The sequence below is a fragment of the Lithobates pipiens genome, unplaced genomic scaffold (assembly GCF_037356315.1).
Source record: "Lithobates pipiens isolate NorthernLeopardFrog02 unplaced genomic scaffold, aLitPip1_a1.2 Scaffold_30, whole genome shotgun sequence".
Classification (NCBI taxonomy): Eukaryota; Metazoa; Chordata; class Amphibia; order Anura; family Ranidae; genus Lithobates; species Lithobates pipiens.
This window is the reverse complement of record NW_027507791.1, coordinates 26,135,569-26,156,576: the sequence shown is the minus strand read 5'-3', so window position 1 is coordinate 26,156,576 and position 21,008 is coordinate 26,135,569. Positions and strand designations below refer to the sequence as shown.

General features: G+C 50.6%; 1 protein-coding gene across 1 annotated transcript; it reads right to left on the bottom strand.

Annotated features, from left to right (window-relative positions):
* Positions 1–14,873: 14,873 nt before the first annotated feature.
* On the bottom strand, positions 14,874–17,666 carry LOC143942467 (uncharacterized). The gene is made up of 2 exons (XM_077463776.1): positions 17,201–17,666; positions 14,874–17,104 (listed from the first exon to the last, which is right to left on the bottom strand). The coding sequence occupies exons 1-2, from the start codon at positions 17,300–17,302 to the stop codon at positions 15,836–15,838; spliced, it is 1,371 nt and encodes a 456-aa protein (XP_077319902.1). The 5' UTR covers positions 17,303–17,666; the 3' UTR covers positions 14,874–15,835.
* Positions 17,667–21,008: the final 3,342 nt, after the last annotated feature.

Here is a 21,008-nt window from a genome sequence, read left to right as displayed (position 1 = left end):
TTGTTACACCCTGTACACCTCCACGGTAAGGATACAGTGAGAAGGGGGTAAGGGGACATCTTGTTACACCCTGTACACCTCCACAGTAAGGATACAGTGAGAAGGGGTAAGCGGACATCTTGTTACACCCTGTACACCTCCACGGTAAGGATACAGTGAGAAGGGGTAAGCGGACATCTTGTTACACCCTGTACACCTCCACGGTAAGGATACAGTGAGAAGGGGGTAAGGGGACATCTTATTACACCCCGTACACCTCCACAGTAAGGATACAGTGAGAAGGGGGAAAGCAGACATCTTGTTACACCCCGTACACCTCCACGGTAAGGATACAGTGAGAAGGGGGTAAGGGGACATCTTGTTACACCCCGTACACCTCCACAGTAAGGATACAGTGAGAAGGGGTAAGCGGACATCTTGTTACACCCCGTACACCTCCACAGTAAGGATACAGTGAGAAGGGGTAAGCGGACATCTTGTTACACCCCGTACACCTCCACAGTAAGGATACAGTGAGAAGGGGGTAAGGGGACATCTTGTTACACCCCGTACACCTCCACAGTAAGGATACAGTGAGAAGGGGTAAGCGGACATCTTGTTACACCCCGTACACCTCCACAGTAAGGATACAGTGAGAAGGGGTAAGCGGACATCTTGTTACACCCCGTACACCTCCACAGTAAGGATACAGTGAGAAGGGGTAAGCGGACATCTTGTTACACCCCGTACACCTCCACAGTAAGGATACAGTGAGAAGGGGTAAGCGGACATCTTGTTACACCCCGTACACCTCCACAGTAAGGATACAGTGAGAAGGGGTAAGCGGACATCTTGTTACACCACGTACACCTCCACAGTAAGGATACAGTGAGAAGGGGGTAAGGTGACATCTTGTTACACCCCGTACACCTCCACAGTAAGGATACAGTGAGAAGGGGTAAGCGGACATCTTGTTACACCCCGTACACCTCCACGGTAAGGATACAGTGAGAAGGGGTAAGCGGACATCTTGTGTTAGGGGGTTAGCTCGGTAGCGGGTGTGTGTGACCCCCTGGATGGGTTCACAACACAAAGTCAGACACAGCAGACAGCGGTGTAGGTGCAAAAAAACAAAAGATCCGGTTTATTTAGGCTACATGCAGTGATACATATAACAGCCAAACAAAATAAAACAAGAAAATAAATCCTGGTCAGTTTGACCTCTAACTACACACGTAGACTCCCTGTCTAACAACTGGGTGCAGCCTTGTGCTGCCCCAGTCTCTGTCTCTATTGTAGGGGTTTGCCACACAGGCGTTAACTCACCGCACAGAACAGATCTCAGACTCCCCAGTCTATACACACAAAACTGGTTCCAGGATGGAGCATCTCCCTAAGCATGCTGGGGTTTTTTGTAGAGGCCTTAATGAGCCCACTTACTACAGCTGGGCTCATTAACTCTTCCCCTCTAATTGTAAAAGTCTGCATAAAGCTTGAATCTAGGACACACATATTTCCCATCCTGAATACAACCAGGTGATTTTACCTGCGTGCTGCCACATACCCCCCCCCTCTTGTTTCAACCTTGGGGTTGTAACACAAGCAGCCAGACACGCATGTATCCGAGACAAAGCATCCACATTCCCCATTTTAACACCAGGGCGATGCTTAACTGTAAAGTTAAATTCCTGTAGGACCAGGAACCACCTATTTACCCTTCTATTGGTCTCCTTGTTCTGAGCCATCCACTTTAAAGGAGCGTGATCAGTCACCAGGTCAAAGTGCCTACCTAGCAGATAGTACCGAAGGGAATCTAGAGCCCACTTCACTGCTAAACATTCCTTCTCAATCGTGGAGTAATTTACCTCATGGGACTTCAACTTCCTGCTGAGGTAAATGACTGGGTGCTCTTCCCCGTTCCAGACCTGGGATAACACTGCTCCTAACCCAACGTCTGATGCATCAGTTTGTACCACAAAGTCCTTAGAGAAGTCTGGTGAGTACAACACTGGCTGGCTACATAAGGCTGTTTTTAAGGACTGAAATGCTTCTTCAGCCTCTGGGGACCATTTAACCATGACCGACTCTTTCCCTTTTGTCAGGTTGGTGAGGGGCACAGCCTGAGAAGTAAAATGGGGAATGAATCGTCGATAATAGCCAGCGATTCCCAGAAAGGCTCGTACCTGTTTCTTGCTGTTGGGACGTGGCCAACTCTGTATGGCCTCGACTTTATTGACTTGGGGTTTTATCACCCCCCTCCCAATAGTGTACCCAAGATATTTGGCCTCCTCCTGTCCAATGGTACACTTCTTTGGATTGGCCGTAAACCCAGCTTCCCGGATAGAGTCTAGGACTGCTTGTACTTTTGGCAAATGTGAGACCCAGTCTGTGCTATGGATAATCACATCATCCAGGTAAGCTGCAGCATATTTCTGATGGGGCCTCAGAATCTTATCCATTTTCCGCTGGAATGTTGCCGGTGCATTCTGTAACCCAAACGGCATTCTCTTATATTGGAATGCCCCATCTGGGGTTACAAACGCAGTTTTCTCCTTGGCCGACTCGGCCAGGGGAATTTGCCAATACCCTTTGGTGAGATCAAGAGTTGTCATATATCGGGCTGTTCCCAGCCGGTCAATCAACTCATCTATACGTGGCATGGGGTAGGTGTCAAATTTTGTAACTTTATTCAATCGTCGAAACAAAACCGCCAGCTCCCATCAGGTTTGGGCACTAGTACGATAGGACTGGACCAGTCACTCTGGGACTCCTCTATCACACCCAATTCCAGCATCCTTTGAACCTCCCCATGTATTGCCTCCCGTCGGGCCTCTGGTATTCTATAAGGTTTTAGTTTTACCCTTTCTCCTGGCGGGGTGATAATGTCATGCTCTACGCCAGATGTTTGTCCTGGCAGCTAAGAGAAAATCTCTTTGTTACAAAGTACAAACTCTTTAACCTCCTGTTGTTGGGGTTTCGATAAGGTGACTGCTATTCCATCCTCAGGAACTAAGCAATCAGGCTGGGCTTGTGACCAAGTCTCTGCGACTAGGGATTCCCTATCCCTCCAGGCTTTCAGCAGATTGACGTGATAGATCTGCTCCGGCTTTCGCCTTCCTGGCTGTCTAACCCTGTAGTTCACCTCACTAATTTTTTCAATTACTTCATATGGACCTTGCCATTTGGCCAGAAATTTGCTTTCAACCGTAGGGACTAGCACCAAGACCCTATCCCCCGGGGAAAAAGTACGGGTCTTGGCCCCACGGTTGTACACTCTCTGCTGTGCTAACTGCGCTTGGGTCAAATGTTCCTTTACAATTGGCATTACCTGTGCGATTCTATCCTGCATCAGGGCGACATGCTCAATCACACTCCTGTGAGGAGAACTCTCATTTTCCCAAGTTTCCTTGGCGATATCCAGCAGCCCTCTTGGGTGTCTCCCATAGAGCAACTCGAAGGGTGAGAAACCCGTAGAGGATTGGGGTACCTCCCTAATGGCAAACATCAGATAGGGTATTAGACAGTCCCAATTCTTTCCATCTCTATCCACCACCTTCTTTAACCACTTGCTTACTGGGCACTTAAACCCCCCTCAGTCCCAGACCAATTTTCAGCTTTCAGCGCTGATGCACTTTGAATGACAAGTACGCGGTCATACAACACTGTACCCAAATGAAATTTCTATCATTTTTTTCCCACAAATAGAGCTTTCTTTTGGTGGTATTTAGTTACAGCTCGGAGTTTTATTTTTTGCTAAACAAACAAAAAAAGATGCAAAAAAAAAAAAAAAAAAAAATCATGTTTTAATAGTTTGTTATAAAATTTTGCAAACGGGTCATTTTTCTCCTTCATTGAAGTGCGCTGATGAGGCGGCACTGATAGGCTGCATTGGTGGGCACTGATGGGCTGCATTGGTGGGCACTGATAGGCTGCATTGGTGGGCACTGATAGGCTGCACTTGTGGGCACTGATAGGCATAGTTAAGGCGGCACTAATAGGCACAGATAAGGCGGCACCGATGGGCACAGATAAGGCGGCACTGATGGGCAAAGATGGGCACAGATAAGATGACACGGATGGGTGGCACGGATAAGTGGCACGGATGGGCACTGATAGGTACCACAGATAGATGGGACTGATGGGCACTGATAGGTGGCACTGCTGGGCACTGATGGGCAGCACTGCTGGGCACTGATGGGCGGCACTGCTGGGCACTGATGGGCGGCACTGGGGTGCAGCACCTTTGAGGCAGATTGGGTGGCACTGTGGGTGGCACTGTGGGTGGCACTGTGGGGTGGCACTGTGGGTGGCACTGTGGGGTGGCACTGTGGGCATTATGGGCACAGACGGGGGGCACTTACTTTTACTTTGTTATATTTCAGGATGGCACTGCGGGAGGCAGGTGGGCACTGGCAGGTGGCATGTGGTGCCTTTCATTGCTGGCCGTGATCGGGACTGATGTCCCGATCACGGCCGCCGGTGATCGGCTTTTTTTTTTTCTCCTCGCGCTGTCAGCGCGAGGAGGAATAATAGCCGATTACCGGCTCCGTTCTATCACATGATCAGCTGTCATTGGCTGACAGCTGATCACGTGATAAGGGGTCGGGATCGACCCCTTACACGGATCGGTGATCAGGCGAGTCTCACGGACTCGCCGATCACAGAGCGCGCCGCGCGCGCCCCTCAGGGGGCGCGCAGGCCGCTCGTAACCAGGACGACGTCAATAGACGTAGTCCTGGAAATCTAGGTCCGCGCTAATGCCGTCATTCGGCAATAGCGCGGTACCCAAGTGGTTAACATTTGTTTTAGGGTTTTGTTGAATCTTTCAACCAACCCATCTGTTTGGGGGTGATACACAGATGTACGCAATTGTGTCACTTTGTACAACTTGCATAGTTCTTTCATTACCCGGGACATAAAGGGTGTACCTTGGTCCGTAAGCAGTTCCTTACAAATACCCACGCGGCTAAAAACAAGAGATAGCTCTTTGGCTATGGTTTTGGCCGAGGTATTTCGGAGAGGAATTGCTTCCGGATAACGGGTGGCATAGTCCAATATAACCAAAATGTACTGATGCCCCCTAGCGGACTTCATTATCGGACCTACCAAATCCATTGCTATCCTCTCAAAGGGGACCTCAGTGATAGGAAGAGGTACCAGCGGGTTACGGAAATGTGGCATAGGTGCCGACTTCTGACACACAGGGCAGGAGGAACAATAATTTTCTATTTCCTTCATGACCCCAGGCCAATAGAATCTCTGCAGTACCCTCTCTCTGGTTTTCTCATTCCCCAGATGACCTCCCAGAATGTGCCCATGGGCCAATTCTAACACCAACTTCCTGTAAGGTTTGGGCACTACAAGTTGCTCAATGGTTTCTTCTGCCCTTTGAGCCACTCGATACAGCAGGTCCCTTTCCATAGTGAAGTAAGGATAAGGGCAAGTCTTATCTGGGTTCACTAACTCGCCATCTATTTTCACCACATTTTCCCGTGCCTTTATTAGGGTGGGGTCTTTTAACTGTTCTGTGGCAAAATTTTCCCTGTGAACCTCAAGATCCGAAAACTGCACAGACGGCATGTTTTCATCTGAGGATGTTGATTCCTCCCCAGTTTCTCGAGTTTCCCCCGCCAATACCGACAAGGGAAATTCAGGAGAGTCCTCACCACCCCCAGAGGAATTCTGGTCATCTTCCTGGTCTATAGGGGCACCAGTGGGGGGCTCAGGACAATCCCAGAGTTCCCAGAATTTTGGAAAATCCCTTCCTACAATAGCATCATGTGTTAAGTGAGACACTAACCCCACCTGATGAGAGAGGTTACCTTTGGGGGTCTCAAAAAACACTGAAGTTACAGGATACTCTCGGGGGTCCCCATGCACACAAATAACAGCCACCTTGTTCTTCCCAGAGACCTCTGTAGTAACTAATTCAGCTTTTATCAATGTTACCAGGCTACCTGAATGCAGCAACACATCAACAGGTCTACCATTAATACACATTTTACATAAATGTTTCTCAGGTCCCCGAATGGCAGTGCATGCAACTGTCGCAAACATCGACTGACGTCTCTCCCTTATCAAGTCACATTGCATAGGCTCATCCACAACGGGGCAATTGGCTGCAATATGTCCCTCTTGCCGGCAGCGGTAGCAAATAATCTTTTTCGCTGTCTCTTGCAGCATGGGCTTCCTGGGCTGCTCCCGCCAGACCTTAGGTAGAACTCCCACCCTCTCACGCTCTCCACCCTCACCCCTTGGAGTCATCTTACCCGCCACTGGGGATGATCTGGTCTTAGGATGGAAAGTCCGTGAGTCCCTGGAAGAGGTGGTCAGGTTCTCTGTAGCCAAGTACCTCTCAACCAGATCCACAAGTTTATCGGCATTTTCTGGGTCTCCATGGCTTACCCATCTTTGGATGGCAGTAGGAAGAGCTCTCAGGAAACGATCCATAACAACACGTTCCACAATGTTTGGTGCGGTCAAAGTCTCTGGCTGCAGCCACTATCTGCTCAGGTGAATGAGATCATACATTTGAGACCTGGGGGGTTTTCCAACCTGAAAAGTCCAATTATGCACACGCTGAGCCCGGACGGCCAGGGTGACACCCAGCCGGGCCAATATTTCTGCTTTTAGCACCACATAGTCTTTTGCTTGGTCAGGCTCTAGGTCATAATAAGCTTTCTGCGATTCCCCAGTTAACAGAGGGGCCACCAGTCCAGCCCATTGCTCCTTAGGCCACTTTTCCCTTTCAGCAGTCCTTTCAAATGTGGTCAAAAACACCTCCGGATCATCCTCTCCCGTCATTTTTGTCAGTAAACGGCTCACACCAAAGGATGCGGTATTATTGTAACCACTTGCCTCATTGGTCTGCGGACGTTGCTGTATTAATGTCTCTATTTGCTGTCGAAAACTCTGCTCTTGCTTCTGCAACAGGTCTATGAAGCGGGGTTCAGATCGCTGCTGGGCTTGTTGCTGAGCTTCCAGACTCTGCAGGTGAGCTTTCTGCTGGGCTGCAAGGCTCTTTTGTAAAGCCGCATTTGTTTGCTGCTGATTTGCATTTGCTAGAGCCAGCTGTCTCAGTATCTCCTCCATGCTGGCCTTAAAAAAAAAAAATGCCAAAATTCTCCACCAACTGTGAGGGGGTTAGCTCGGCAGCGGGTGTGTGTGACCCCCTGGATGGGTTCACAACACAAAGTCAGGCACAGCAGACAGCGTTGTAGGTGCAAAAAAACAAAAGATGCGGTTTATTTATGCTACATGCAGTGAAACATATAACAGCCAAACAAAAATAAAACATGAAAATAAATCCTGGTCAGCTTGACCTCTAATTACACACATGGATTCCCTGTCTAACAACTGAGTGCAGCCTTGTGCAGCACCAGTCCCTGTCTCTGTCTCTGTTGTAGAGGTTTGCCACACAGTCGTTACCTCACCGCACAGAACAGGTGTCACACTCCCCAGTCTTTACAAACACAAAACTGGTTCCAGGATGGAGCATCTCCCTAAGCATGCTGGGGTTTTTGTAGAGGTCTTAATGAGCCCACTTACTTCAGCTGGGCTCATTAACTCTTCCCCTCTAGTTGTACAAGTCTGCATAAAGCCTGAATCTAGGACACACATATTTCCCATCCTGGATACAACCAGGTGACTTTACCTGCGTGCTGCCACACTAGATACACCACATCTATGGGCCTTCCTTTATCTAGATACACCACGTCTACGGGCCTTCCTTTATCTAGATACACCACGTCTACGGGCCTTCCTCTATCTAGATACACCACGTCTACGGGCCTTCCTTTATCTAGATACACCACGTCTACGGGCCTTCCTTTATCTAGATACACCACGTCTACGGGCCTTCCTTTATCTAGATACACCACATCTACGGGCCTTCCTTTATCTAGATACACCACGTCTACGGGCCTTCCTTTATCTAGATACACCACGTCTACGGGCCTTCCTTTATCTAGATACACCACATCTATGGGCCTTCCTTTATCTAGATACACCACGTCTACGGGCCTTCCTTTATCTAGATACACCACGTCTACGGACCTTCCTTTATCTAGATACACCACGTCTACGGGCCTTCCTTTATCTAGATACACCACGTCTACGGGCCTTCCTTTATCTAGATACACCATGTCTACGGGCCTTCCTTTATCTAGATACACCATGTCTACAGACCTTCCTTTATCTAGATACACCACGTCTACGGGCCTTCCTTTATCTAGATACACCACGTCTACGGGCCTTCCTTTATCTAGATACACCACGTCTACGGGCCTTCCTTTATCTAGATACACCACGTCTACGAGCCTTCCTTTATCTAGATACACCACGTCTACGGGCCTTCCTTTATCTAGATACACCACGTCTACGGGCCTTCCTTTATCTAGATACACCACGTCTACGGGCCTTCCTTTATCTAGATACACCACGTCTACGGGCCTTCCTTTATCTAGATACACCACGTCTACGGACCTTCCTTTATCTAGATACACCACGTCTACGGACCTTCCTTTATCAGTCATTCTGTCCTCTGATAACCATGGAGGGGCTTCCTGTGACGTGTCATGGAGGATAAACACTGCAGTTTTGGTGACTGAAGCCCCCCGATTCCCTTGTGAAGGGTACAGGTCAGCACAGAAGATATAGTCACATGACAGGAGGAGGCGTTGTAGGATAGTGGGAGGAGTCACAAGATGGTGGGATGGGCCCAATAACATTGAATAGGGGTATTATTGGACAGGTCAGTAAAACTCTGAAGGTCATGTCGGCATCCGGGGCGCATTTCGAGTGAACCAAACCGCATATCACCGCAGCGCCGTCTGGCTCGGCGCCATAAAAAAGTAAAAATCAGGGACGCCTTTCTCTGTTTCTCGCAGGTAATGATGACCAATAAAATGAATGGGCGGAGCTACCCGATATCACAGATCTGAGCTCCTCCTTCTCCACTGCACATCACAGTCCTCAAACCCTCCCCCACCCCCCACCACACTACTAACCGCCTCCCACCTGCCATATAGACCAATGACAGCGGAGCGGAGCCATGTCATATGACCACGCCCAGTTTAGGCTCTTCACCCATGTGATTGGCTGTGTCCAATCACAGCTGATCCCATGTAAACAAGGAAATAAAATATATAAAAAAGGGGCGGTCTTTTTTAGTTTTTTTATTATTTTAGAAAAGATAAAACCCCGCCCAACGGTGATTAATTATCACCAAGAGAAAGTTCTATTTGTGTGAATAAAATGTGTAGAGTTTTGTATGACCGTGTAATTGTCACTCAAAGTGCGACCGCCATGAAAGCTGCAAATTGTGCTGGGCAGGAAGGCGGGGGTGGGGGGTCTGGATGGAGGGTGGGAGCTGCAAGATAGTGATTGGCTGCTTGGATGAAGGGCGGTCCTAGCAACCAATCACTTGCTTGATAACCTTGGGCAGCTCCCGCCCTCCATCCACAACAGTCCTCCCTCCCGCTGTCAGCTCTGTGAGGAATACTGAGTGACGATTGGTGGAAGAAAAGGCTCCTAAATGCTGTGACAGCTGAGACTCCTCCCACAGTCTGCCATCTAGTAATGCCTGATAGTGGAGTCACACCACTGGGGGAGGAGTCACACCACGGGGGGAGAAGTCACACCGCAGCGGGAGGAGCCACACCGCGGGGGGAGGAGTCACACCACGGGGGAGGAGTCACACCACGGGGGAGGAGTCACACCGCGGCGGGAGGAGCCACACCGCGGCTGGATGGAGTCACCCCGCGGCTGGGGAGAGTCACCCCGCGGCTGGGGAGAGTCACCCCGCGGCTGGGGAGGGGTCACCCCGCGGCTGGGGAGGGGTCACCCCGCAGGGGGGGTCACACTATGGGGGAGGAGCCATACTACGGGGGGAGGAGCCACACCACGGCTGGGGGGAGTCACACCACGGGGAGTCACACCACGGGGAGGAGGAGTCACGGGAGGGTGGGGAGAGTCACACCACGGGGAGGAGGAGTCACGGGAGGGTGGGGGGAGTCAGTGGATGGTGGGAGGAGTCACGAAATGTGGGAGGAGTCCCTCGATGGTGGGAGGAGCCACACGATGGTGGGAGGAGTCAGTTGATAGTGGGGGAGTCACGGGATGGTGGGAGGAGTCATGGGATGGTAGGAGAAGCCACGCAATGGTGGGAGGGGTAACGGGATATTGGGAGGAGTCAGTGAATGGTGGGAGGGCCACAAGATGGGAGGAGTCCATTGATGGTGGGAGGGGTCACGGGTTGGTGGGAGGAGACGGTGGGAGGGGTCACAGGTTGGTGGGAGAAGACAGGAGATGGTGGGAGGAGTCACGGTATGGTGGGAGGAGTCACGGTATGGTGGGAGGAGCCACAGCAGCCTAGAGGCGATTCAGTTCGCATTGTGCGCTATATAAGTATTTCATTCATTCATTCATTCAGGATTGTGTGAGGAGCCACGCGATGGGAGGAGGAGACAGGGGATGGTGGGATGACCAGGGGATGGTGGGAGGAGTCAGTGGATGGTGGGAGGAGCCACAGGTTTGTGTGAGGAGCCACGCGATGTTGGGAGGAGCCACGCGATGTTGGGAGGAGTCAGGGGATGGTGGGAGGAGTCACGTGATAGGAGGGGTCAGTGGATGGTAAGAGGAGTCACGGGATGGTGGGAGGAGCCACGTGATGGGAGGATTCAGTGGATGGTGAGAGGAGTCACGGGATGGTGGGAGGAGTCGTGGGTGGAGTCACACACTGGAAGATGTCACAGGATGTGGGAGGAGCCACACAGTGGTGGGAGGAGTCAGTTGGTGGTGGGAGGAGTCAGTGGATGGTGAGAGGAGTCACTGGATGGTGGGAAGAGCCATGTGATGGGAGGATTCAGTGGATGGTGGAAGGAGTCGTGGGAGAAGTCACGGGATGTGGGAGGAGTCAGTTGGTGGTGGGAGGAGTCAGTTGATGGTGGGAGGAGTCACATGGGGGTGGGAGGAGTCACACGATGATGAGAGCAGTCAGTGGATGGTGGGAGGAGCCACGGGGTGGTGGGAGGAGTCACGCAGTGGGAGGAGTCAGTTGATGGTGGGAGGAGTCACTGGGTGGTGGGAGGGGCCACATGATGGTGGGAGGAGTCAGTGGATGGTGGGAGGAGCCACGCGATGAGAGGAGTCAGTGGATGGTGGGAGGAGTCACATGATGGTGGGAGGCGTTACGGGATAGTGTGAGGAGCTATGCGATGGAGGGAGGAGTCACTGGATGGTGGGAGGAGACAGGAGATGGTGGGAGGAGTCACACAATGGTGGGTGGAGTCACACGATGGGAGGAGTCAGTGGGTGGTGGGAGGAGTCACTGGATGGTGGGAGGAGTCACACAGTGGGAGGAGTCAGTGGATGTTGGGAGGAGCCATGCCATGGAGGGCACCTGATGTAAGTGGCACTGTTATGGGGCACCTGATGTAAGGGGCACTCTGTTGGGGGCACCTGATGTAAGGGGCACTCTTATGGCGGCACCTGATGTAAGGTGGTTCTATTACTTACAATGTGGATGTGATTGGCTGACGTTTGTGTTCTTTCTTTGTCTTCCATCTTGTTTCGGGTACAGATAGTTGTTGGTGGAAGGACGGAATAAAAGGGTCCAGCCAGTGAAGGGGGAAGAGCTCAGAGTAATGGAGAAGAGGAGTGTCCTGCAAGGCAGAATCCGGGGCTCAGAGAAGACCGCTCACCATCAACATCTCCAAGGCCAACACACCACTGGAAGCTCTGAGGATCAGCACTAAACAGCTGCCCCGCTAGGAGGTAAAGCCTAACCTACTAACAATGTCTTTGCTACAAGTCACCCCCCAGTATCTGCTGATACCCCACATAGTTACAGGTCACCCTCCATTCTACCCATACTCTAGGCCACCCTCTGGCCCAGTCTGTAAATACTACAGATCACCAGTTATCAGGACCATCAATAGGGGGTACAGGCAGCACTTCCCATTGGGTCAGCAGGTGGTGGAACAGAAGCTGTCTGTGGATAGGTGGGGGCTGTCAGGTCAGCTTTCCAGTGCCCCATCATTTCTAATGGCAGCCCAGTCTTCGTCCGGAGGGTTCAATATTGAGTTTGCCCTTTGCAGCTATAACAGGTTCACCTCTTCTGGAAAGGCCGTCCACAAGGTTTAGGAGGGTGTCTATGGAAATGTTTGACCATTCTTCCAGAAGAACTTTTGTGAGTTCAGGCACTGATGTTGGACGAGAAGGCCTACCTCGCAGTCTCCGATCTAATTCATCCTAAAGGTGTTCTATGGGGTTGAGGTAAGGACTCTGTGCAGGCCAGTCAAGTACCTCCACTCCAAACTCGCTCATCCATGTCTTTATGGACCTTGCTTTGTGCACTGGTGAGCAATCATGTTGGAACAGGAAGAGGCCGTCCCCAAACTGTTCCCACAAAGTTGGGAGCATGAAATTGTCCAAAATGTCTTGGTATGCTGACGCCTTAAGAGTTCCCTTCACTGGAACTAAGGGGCCAAGTCCAACCTCTGAAAAGCAACCCCCCCACCATAATCCCCTCTCCGACACCATAATCCCCCCTCTGACACCATAATCTCCCCTCCCCCAACTCCATAATCTCCCCTCTGACACCATAATCTCCCCTCCCCCCACTCCATAATCTCCCCTCCCCCACTCCATAATCCCCCCTCTGACATCATAATCTCCCCTCCCCCAACTCCATAATTTCCCCTCTGACACCATAATCTCCCCTCCCCCACTCCATAATCTCCCCTCCCCCCACTCCATAATCTCCCCTCCCCCCACTCCATAATCTCCCCTCCCCCAACTCCATAATCTCCCCTCCGACACCATAATCCCCCCTCCCCCCTCCGACACCATAATCCCCCACTCCATAATCCCCCCTCCACCAATTGGTTTGGACCAGCGCACAAAGACATTAATGGCTGTGTGTTGAGTTATTTGGAGGGGACAGGAAATGTACACTGTTATACAAGCTGTACACTCACTACTTTACATTTTAGAAGAAGAAGAAATGTCACTGAGGGGTGTACTTACTTTTGTCACATACTGTATATTTACCTAGAAAAATGGTGAGGTGTTCTATACTTATTTTACCCGCTGCTACCCACCTCAATACCAGGCACTTACACCCCCTTCCTGTACACACCAATTTTCAGCTTTCAGCGCTCTCACAGTTTGAATGACAATTACTCAGTCATACAACACTACCCATATGAAACTTGCGTCCTTTTTTCCACACAAATAGACCTTTCTTTTGGTGGTATTTAATCACTAGTGGGGTTTTTATTTTTGTGCTATAAATTAAAAAAAATTGTTTCTGTCATAAAATTTTTCTAATTAGTAATTATGGGGGGTGTGGAGTGTATGGAGGTGGGAGGTATGTACATGAGGGGTGCGGAGTGTACGGAGGTGGGAGGTATGTACATGAGAGGTGCGGAGTGTATGGAGGTGGGAGGTATGTACATGAGGGGTGTGGAGTGTATGGAGGTCGGAGGTATGTACATGAGGGGTGTGGAGTGTATGGAGGTAGGAGGTATGTACATGAGAGGGGTGTGGAGTGTATGGAGGTGGGAGGTATGTACATGAGGGGTGTGCAGTGTATGGAGGTGGGAGATATGTACATGAGGGGTGTGGAGTGTATGGAGGTGGGAGGTATGTACATGAGATGGGTGCGGAGTGTATGGAGGTAGGAGGTATGTACATGAGGGGTGCGGAGTGTACGGAGGTGGGAGGTATGTATATGAGGGGTGTGGAGTGTATGGAGGTGGGAGGTATGTACATGAGAGGTGCGGAGTGTATGGAGGTGGGAGGTATGTACATGAGGGGTGTGGAGTGTATGGAGGTGGGAGGTATGTACATGAGAGGGGTGTGGAGTGTATGGAGATGGGAGGTATGTACATGAGAGGGGTGTGGAGTGTATGGAGGTGGGAGGTATGTACATGAGGGGTGTGGAGTGTATGGAGGTGGGAGGTATGTACATGAGGGGTGTGGAGTGTATGGAGGTGGGAGGTATGTACATGAGGGGTGTGGAGTGGACTGGTATGTCCCTGCACAAAATGACATTTCTAAAGGAATAAAAGTCATTTAAAACTGCTTGCGGCTTTAATGTAATGTCTGGTCCCGGCAATATGGATGAAAATCATTGAGAACAAAGGCATGGGTACCCCGCCCCCAAGCCCATTACCAGCCCCTTTGGGTCTTGTATGGACATTAAGGAGAACCGCACACCCAAATTATAAAAAGGAAAGGCCTGAGGCCCCCAGGCCCTATATACTCAGAACAGCAGTATACAGGCGGTCCAAACAAGACAGGGACTGTGTAGGTTTGTTATTAAGTAGAATCTGTTTGTAATTTTTAAAGTGTAGCTCCAGCCAAAAAATCTATTTTTAAGCTTTTTGGAAAACATAGGGAAGGGTTATCACCCCTGTATAATTTGTTTTGCTGTCTGTGCGCACCTGTTCAGAAGATTTCACCTCACTTTCTGTCCCAATGACAATTGGATTGTTAAAATTTGGGTTTTTTTGTGAAACAAGGAACTCTTACAGGAGAGAATTTCCCTTCCTAGGGGTAGATTTCCTCTCACTTCCTGTTGTCTCCTTCTGTTTGAAAGTAGGAGTTGTTTGTAAGTTGGATGTTTGAAAGTAGGGGCCTGCTCTATATACTCAAAATATAAACGCAAAAATGTGGGCCTTAGGTGTTGGTGTTGCCACAACACTGTAATCCCTCACAGTTACTCTGGGTGGGCGCAGGAACGGGCCCTGCTGTGAAATATTAGATCAAGAATTGTAATTACATGCCCCGCTCTAATTTGGCACCAACGGACCATAATGTTCGATCTTCCTCTTGAAATCGAAGCTCATCCCTAGTGGTGAAGTATGGGGCAAGATTCCTCACCCTGCTGCCATTCCTCATTATATTTCTTAGAAAAAAGAAGAAAAAAAAACACATACAAAGACAATTAAGGTACGACCAATCTTTATTGGAGATAAATCTATAGATGGAAATGATTGTCGGGCTTCGGAGAACAGTGACGGTTGACCTAGGACTCCTCAAAGGCAGGGCCTTTTTACACTAAGCCTAAACCTTAAGATGATTCAGAGGAAGGCGAAAACCCCCCGGCCAGATGGGCTCCAAGGGGGGGGAAAATTCCTTCCTGACCCCCTAAGGCGATCGGATTGTCCCTGAATCATCAGTCTAGGGTGCCCAGTTCATCTCATATAGAGAAAAAAACCATACATAGAACCATACAGAACATATGTATTGCAGGTATGTATGCAATAAAACACACCTACCTGCTTGTTCACAATCATCTTTGGGGCTCATTCAGAATATATGCATTGAGCATCCGCACAGATCAGCGCCCCCACACTGATCAGTGCCTCCGCCCGCCGCACCGATTCCTTATGTTTTCTGTGCCCAGCCCCCTACAGGAGGACTGGTGGTACCCCCTTATTGGTGGCCCTGGTGGTGGTATGTAGACATGCTGTGTATGATGGTATGCATGGTGCTATATACACAGGTATGTATGCAATAAAACACACTTGCATGCTTGTTTACAATCATATTTGGGGATCATTCAGAATATATGCATTGAGCATCCGCACAGATCAGTGCCTCCCCCACTGATCAGTGCATCCGCCCGCCGCAACGATTCCTCATGTTTTCTGTGCCCAGCCCCTACAGGAGAACCAGTGGTACCCCCTTATTGGTGGCCCTGATGGTGGTATGTTTGGTTCTAGGTGGGCATGCTGAGTATGGTGGTATGTATGGCCCTATGTATACATTCTATGTATGGTTCTATGTATGGTGTAGGGAGATCATTGCCAGTGTGCCACAATTATCTCACTCAGTACTGCTTGTGTTACCGTCTCACAGCAGGCAACTCTCTTTTGAGGTCAAATACCCTCGGTTGGTGGTGACGAGGCTCTTCCTTCAAATGGTGATGAGGAGGCCCTCTATTAATGTCATTGCCCCTCGGATTGTGGTGACGAGGCTCTTCCTTCAAATGGTGATGAGGAGGCCCTCTATTAATGTCATTGCCCCTCGGTTGGTGGTGACGAGGCTCTTCCTTCAAATGGGGCTGACGTGGCCCTCTGTTAATGTCATTGCCCCTCGGATGGTGGTGACGAGGCTCTTCCTTCAAATGGTGATGAGGAGGCCCTCTGTTAATGTCATTGCCCCTCGGATGGTGGTGACGAGGCTCTTCCTTCAAATGGGGCTGACGAGGCCCTCTGTTAATGTCATTGCCCCTTGGATGGTGCTGACGTGGCTCTTCCTTCAAATGGGGCTGACGTGGCCCTCTGTTAATGTCATTGCCCCTCGGTTGGTGCTGACTAGGCTCTTCCTTCAAATGGGGCTGACGAGGCCCTCTGTTAATGTCATTGCCCCTTGGATGGTGCTGACGAGGCTCTTCCTTCAAATAGGGCTGACGAGGCCCTCTGTTAATGTCATTGCCCCTCGGTTGGTGGTGACGAGGCTCTTCCTTCAAATGGGGCTGACGAGGCCCTCTGTTAATGTCATTGCCCCTTGGATGGTGCTGACGAGGCTCTTCCTTCAAATGGTGATGAGGAGGCCCTCTGTTAATGTCATTGCCCCTTGGATGGTGCTGACGAGGCTCTTCCTTCAAATGGTGATGAGGAGGCCCTCTGTTAACGTCATTGCCCCTCGGTTGGTGGTGACGAGGCTCTTCCTTCAAATGGGGCTGACGAGGCCCTCTGTTAATGTCATTGCCCCTTGGATGGTGCTGACGAGGCTCTTCCTTCAAATGGGGCTGACGAGGCCCTCTGTTAATGTCATTGCCCCTTGGATGGTGCTGACGAGGCCCTCTGTTAATGTCATTGCCCCTTGGATGGTGCTGACGAGGCCCTCTGTTAATGTCATTGCCCCTTGGATGGTGCTGACGAGGCTCTGTGTTCATGTTATTGCCCCTCGGATTGTGGCGACGAGGCTCTGGGTTGATACTGGTTTTCCAGTGGTGAGTATTAGGCCACTGGCTGCAATTCACATTCTTGCTCAGGTAGGAGAAGCCCTCAAATCTCTTCTGCTGGCATGGAACTATCTGCCTCCCATTGTCTTCATTTTTAATGAATACATCCCCTGGAATTCCTTCCCCCAGGTCTTCCTCATGCATCTGGAAAGAGAAAAAAGTATTTTGTCAATGTTTCTGATCGATAGGGAAATCCCTAGAAATCCCCCCATTGTGCTGGGACTCCTCCCGTATACTTACATGTCGATTTGGAAATGGTGGGGGTGAGTTCCCTTTCTCTAGCTCCTTCCAGTCCACCTTGCTGAAGTAGGGGTGTCCTCTGATATCTCTTACTAGACTCATCCGCAGCTCTTGGTCTTTACATAGGAACTGTAAAAAGGAACAAAATATAATAAGATACACTGGAATAACATGAACAATCTATGAACAATGTAATATTTGATTCTGATTCTCTCTATTATTTTGCCTTCTGACCTGCTACTACATCCTGATTGGATTGGATGGTAGCATGGGGCCTTATTTGTGTCATATTAGTTCAGAATAGTTATTAAAGGAAAGAAACATCAGATATTTTGCAATTAAATGTGAATTAGGAATGTATTAAAAAGGAGATTTCTATGAAATCTGCACCTGCCATGATTTTTCTTATGACTCTGGCAGTCCCAGGGGAGTTCTATATGTTGTCTGTGCACGGAATGTCCCCAGAAATTGAATTCAATGTGTGTGCGATTGGCCCCATCACTATCCAATGGAACCACCCGGACCGTAAATTAAAAAGGGCTGCTTCTTTCCTTATGACAGGGGAAGGCAGATCCTTCCATTAAGCAGTCAGCTTGCTGAAAGTACAGCTATGACCTCCATCGATATGTGATGGTAAGAAGGTGGAACCATGTTTAATAAAATCCTAATAAGATATAATGTATGCAACAGGGATAGAACATTGTCACTTAAAAGGTGTAAAATTTCTATGTATACTTACCATCTCTATGACGTCACGGAGATTCGGGTCTATGCTATCTGGATAATGTGGTTCCCTTGTGGTCACGATCTTCACTTCTTCCTCTGCGGACTCCCTGCCGGTCAGAAATGGATGTCTGCCGAAAGTCATCTCATACACGATTATTCCCAGGGAGAAATAATCAGCCGCTCCGAAGTATGGAATGTTTTGAAGGGCCTGTAGAAACATAAAGAGAAAAAGAAGGATGAGCTGATTGTTGGGTAGAGGACGGAGACGACTCAATGCTGATATATGTGATCTATGAATCCTCCCAGGACTCCTAAAATTGTGCTCAAAAGACCTCAAACCAAGGCGGAGCTTGTGAATATTGGAGCTGGGGCTTTAGGTCTCACAGAGACACAAAAGGAAATTGGTTGAAATCTTCCAAATTGAGGTAAATTTCACCAGAACAGGTGTGCCCGTTGAAGGTTTCTCCTCCCCTCGTGTTCTGGGGAAATATCTAAAACTCACTTTCTTTCTCAATGACAATGGTCACCAATACAAACCAATGGGGACAAATACCTCTGGAATATTGTTCCAGCCTGGAAACCCACTGAAACCAACCAGGTCACCAGTAAAGAAATTCTTAATTTAGTGAAAAATGATCTCCCTTTAGCTTATCTCTATATCCCACTATAACAAATATTACAATTAGGTCTAATATCAGGTGGAAAGCAAGTATCTTACCTCTGGCGACAAGTACCCTGGTGTTCCCGATTGCCCTTGAATCCTGCTGGACTCCGTGACGCCCATATGTGCCAAGCCGAAATCGGCTATTTTGATGTGTCCAACGTTATCCAAAAGAATATTTGCAGGCTTGAGGTCTCTGTGGATGATCTCCCTAGAATGCAGAAACTGCAGACTACAGATCATTTCTGCTATGAAGTATCTGATGGGGGAAAGAGATAGAGGAATTAGCATCACAAATCATCACAGAGTAATGAAATCTAAAGATGAAATGACTTCCCCCTGTAATACATAGGGGTATGGATGGACGAGGCTCAGGTGAAGGGGCTGACTACATCACTGGCTGTGGTCAGTCACCCCCGACTCCAGAGTGACCCGTTCATTGATCTTACCTTATGGTGCCCCCAGGAAATGGAGCTACTGCCATGGCACGATGGAGATCCCCTCTGGTCACGCATTCCAGGACAAAGGCGAGATGATTCTGTGTGAACACAAGAGATAAAGTTTACATTATAGACATGCAGGATTTCATTTTGTGGAGGAATAGACAGACACACTTAATTTAGTAAAACCTGACAGAGGAACTAAGTAGGCCGCCATTACTGGACTGTTCTTATTGCAATGCTACTTCTGTCTGGTCTGGTAAAGAAATTGGAAGGTGAAAAGACTTACCTTTGTCTGGAACGTTCCAAACAGATGTGTAATAAATGGACACTCCCTGGCTACTTTCAGCACATCACGTTCTAAGAAAACCATATCACTATCGTCTTCATAATAAATAAATTCTGTCTTTTCCACAAGTTTAACCGCCAGCTTCTGGTCAATGGCGGGATGAGAGGCCAAGATCACCTTCCCAAAGGCCCCCTGTCCAAGGACTCCATAACAGGTCATGTGTTCAAAGGAGAGTACACTTGACTGGTCCTTGGTGACCACGCTGGATGGTACTTGTGAGGCGATCTCATGGTGTGTGCTGCGGATGGATGGATTGTCTAGGTCGCACTCTGGTGGAGTAGCCACGTCTTGGTCGCACTCTGGTGGAGGGGCCACGTCTTGGTCGCACTCTGGTGGAGGGGCCACGTCTTGGTCGCACTCTGGTGGAGGGGCCACGTCTTGGTCGCACTCCGGTGGAGGGGCCACGTCTTGGTCGCACTCCGGTGGAGGGGCCACGTCTTGGTCGCACTCCGGTGGAGGGGCCACGTCTTGTTCGCACTCCGGTGGAGGGGCCACGTCTTGTTCGCACTCCGGTGGAGTGGCCACGCCTTGGTCGCACTCCGGTGGAGTGGCCACGCCTTGGTCGCACTCCGGTGGAGTGGCCACGCCTTGGTCGCACTCCGGTGGAGTGGCCACGCCTTGGTCGCACTCCGGTGGAGTGGCCACGCCTTGGTCGCACTCCGGTGGAGTGGCCACGCCTTGGTCGCACTCCGGTGGAGTGGCCACGCCTTGGTCGCACTCCGGTGGAGTGGCCACGCCTTGGTCGCACTCCGGTGGAGTGGCCACGCCTTGGTCGCACTCCGGTGGAGTGGACACGTCCTGGTCGCACTCCGGTGGAGTGGACACGTCCTGGTCGCACTCCGGTGGAGTGGACACGTCCTGGTCGCACTCCGGTGGAGTGGACACGTCCTGGTCGCACTCCGGTGGAGTGGACAGGTCCTGGTCGCACTCCGGTGGAGTGGACAGGTCCTGGTCGCACTCCGGTGGAGTGGACACGTCCTGGTCGCACTCCGGTGGAGTGGACACGTCCTGGTCGCACTCCGGTGGAGTTGCCAGGTCCTGGTCGCACTCCGGTGGAGTGGCCAGGTCCTGGTCGCACTCCGGTGGAGTGGACAGGTCCTGGTCGCACTCCGGTGGAGTGGACACGTCCTGGTCGCACTCCGGTGGAGTGGACACGTCCTGGTCGCACTCCGGTGGAGTGGCCACGTCCTGGTCGCACTCCGGTGGAGTGGACACGTCCTGGTCGCACTCCGGTGGAGTGGACAGGTCCTGGTCGCACTCCGGTGGAGTGGACAGGTCCTGGTCGCACTCCGGTGGAGTGGACACGTCCTGGTCGCACTCCGGTGGAGTGGCCAGGTCCTGGTCGCACTCCGGTGGAGTGGCCAGGTCCTGGTCGCACTCCGGTGGAGTGGACACGTCCTGGTCGCACTCCGGTGGAGTGGCCAGGTCCTGTTCGCACTCCGGTGGAGTGGACACGTCCTGGTCGCACTCCGGTGGAGTGGACACGTCCTGGTCGCACTCCGGTGGAGTGGCCAGGTCCTGGTCGCACTCCGGTGGAGTGGCCAGGTCCTGGTCGCACTCCGGTGGAGTGGCCAGGTCCTGGTCGCACTCCGGTGGAGTGGCCAGGTCCTGGTCGCACTCCGGTGGAGTGGA

Bases quoted from the DNA above. Each gene is read 5' to 3' on its own strand.
- LOC143942467 (XM_077463776.1), bottom strand. From the start codon at position 17,302: ATGAGTCTAGTAAGAGATATCAGAGGACACCCCTACTTCAGCAAGGTG. The intron at 17,105-17,200 runs GTAAGTATACGG...TTCTCTTTCCAG, and splicing joins CACCATTTCCAAATCGACAT to ATGCATGAGGAAGACCTGGG.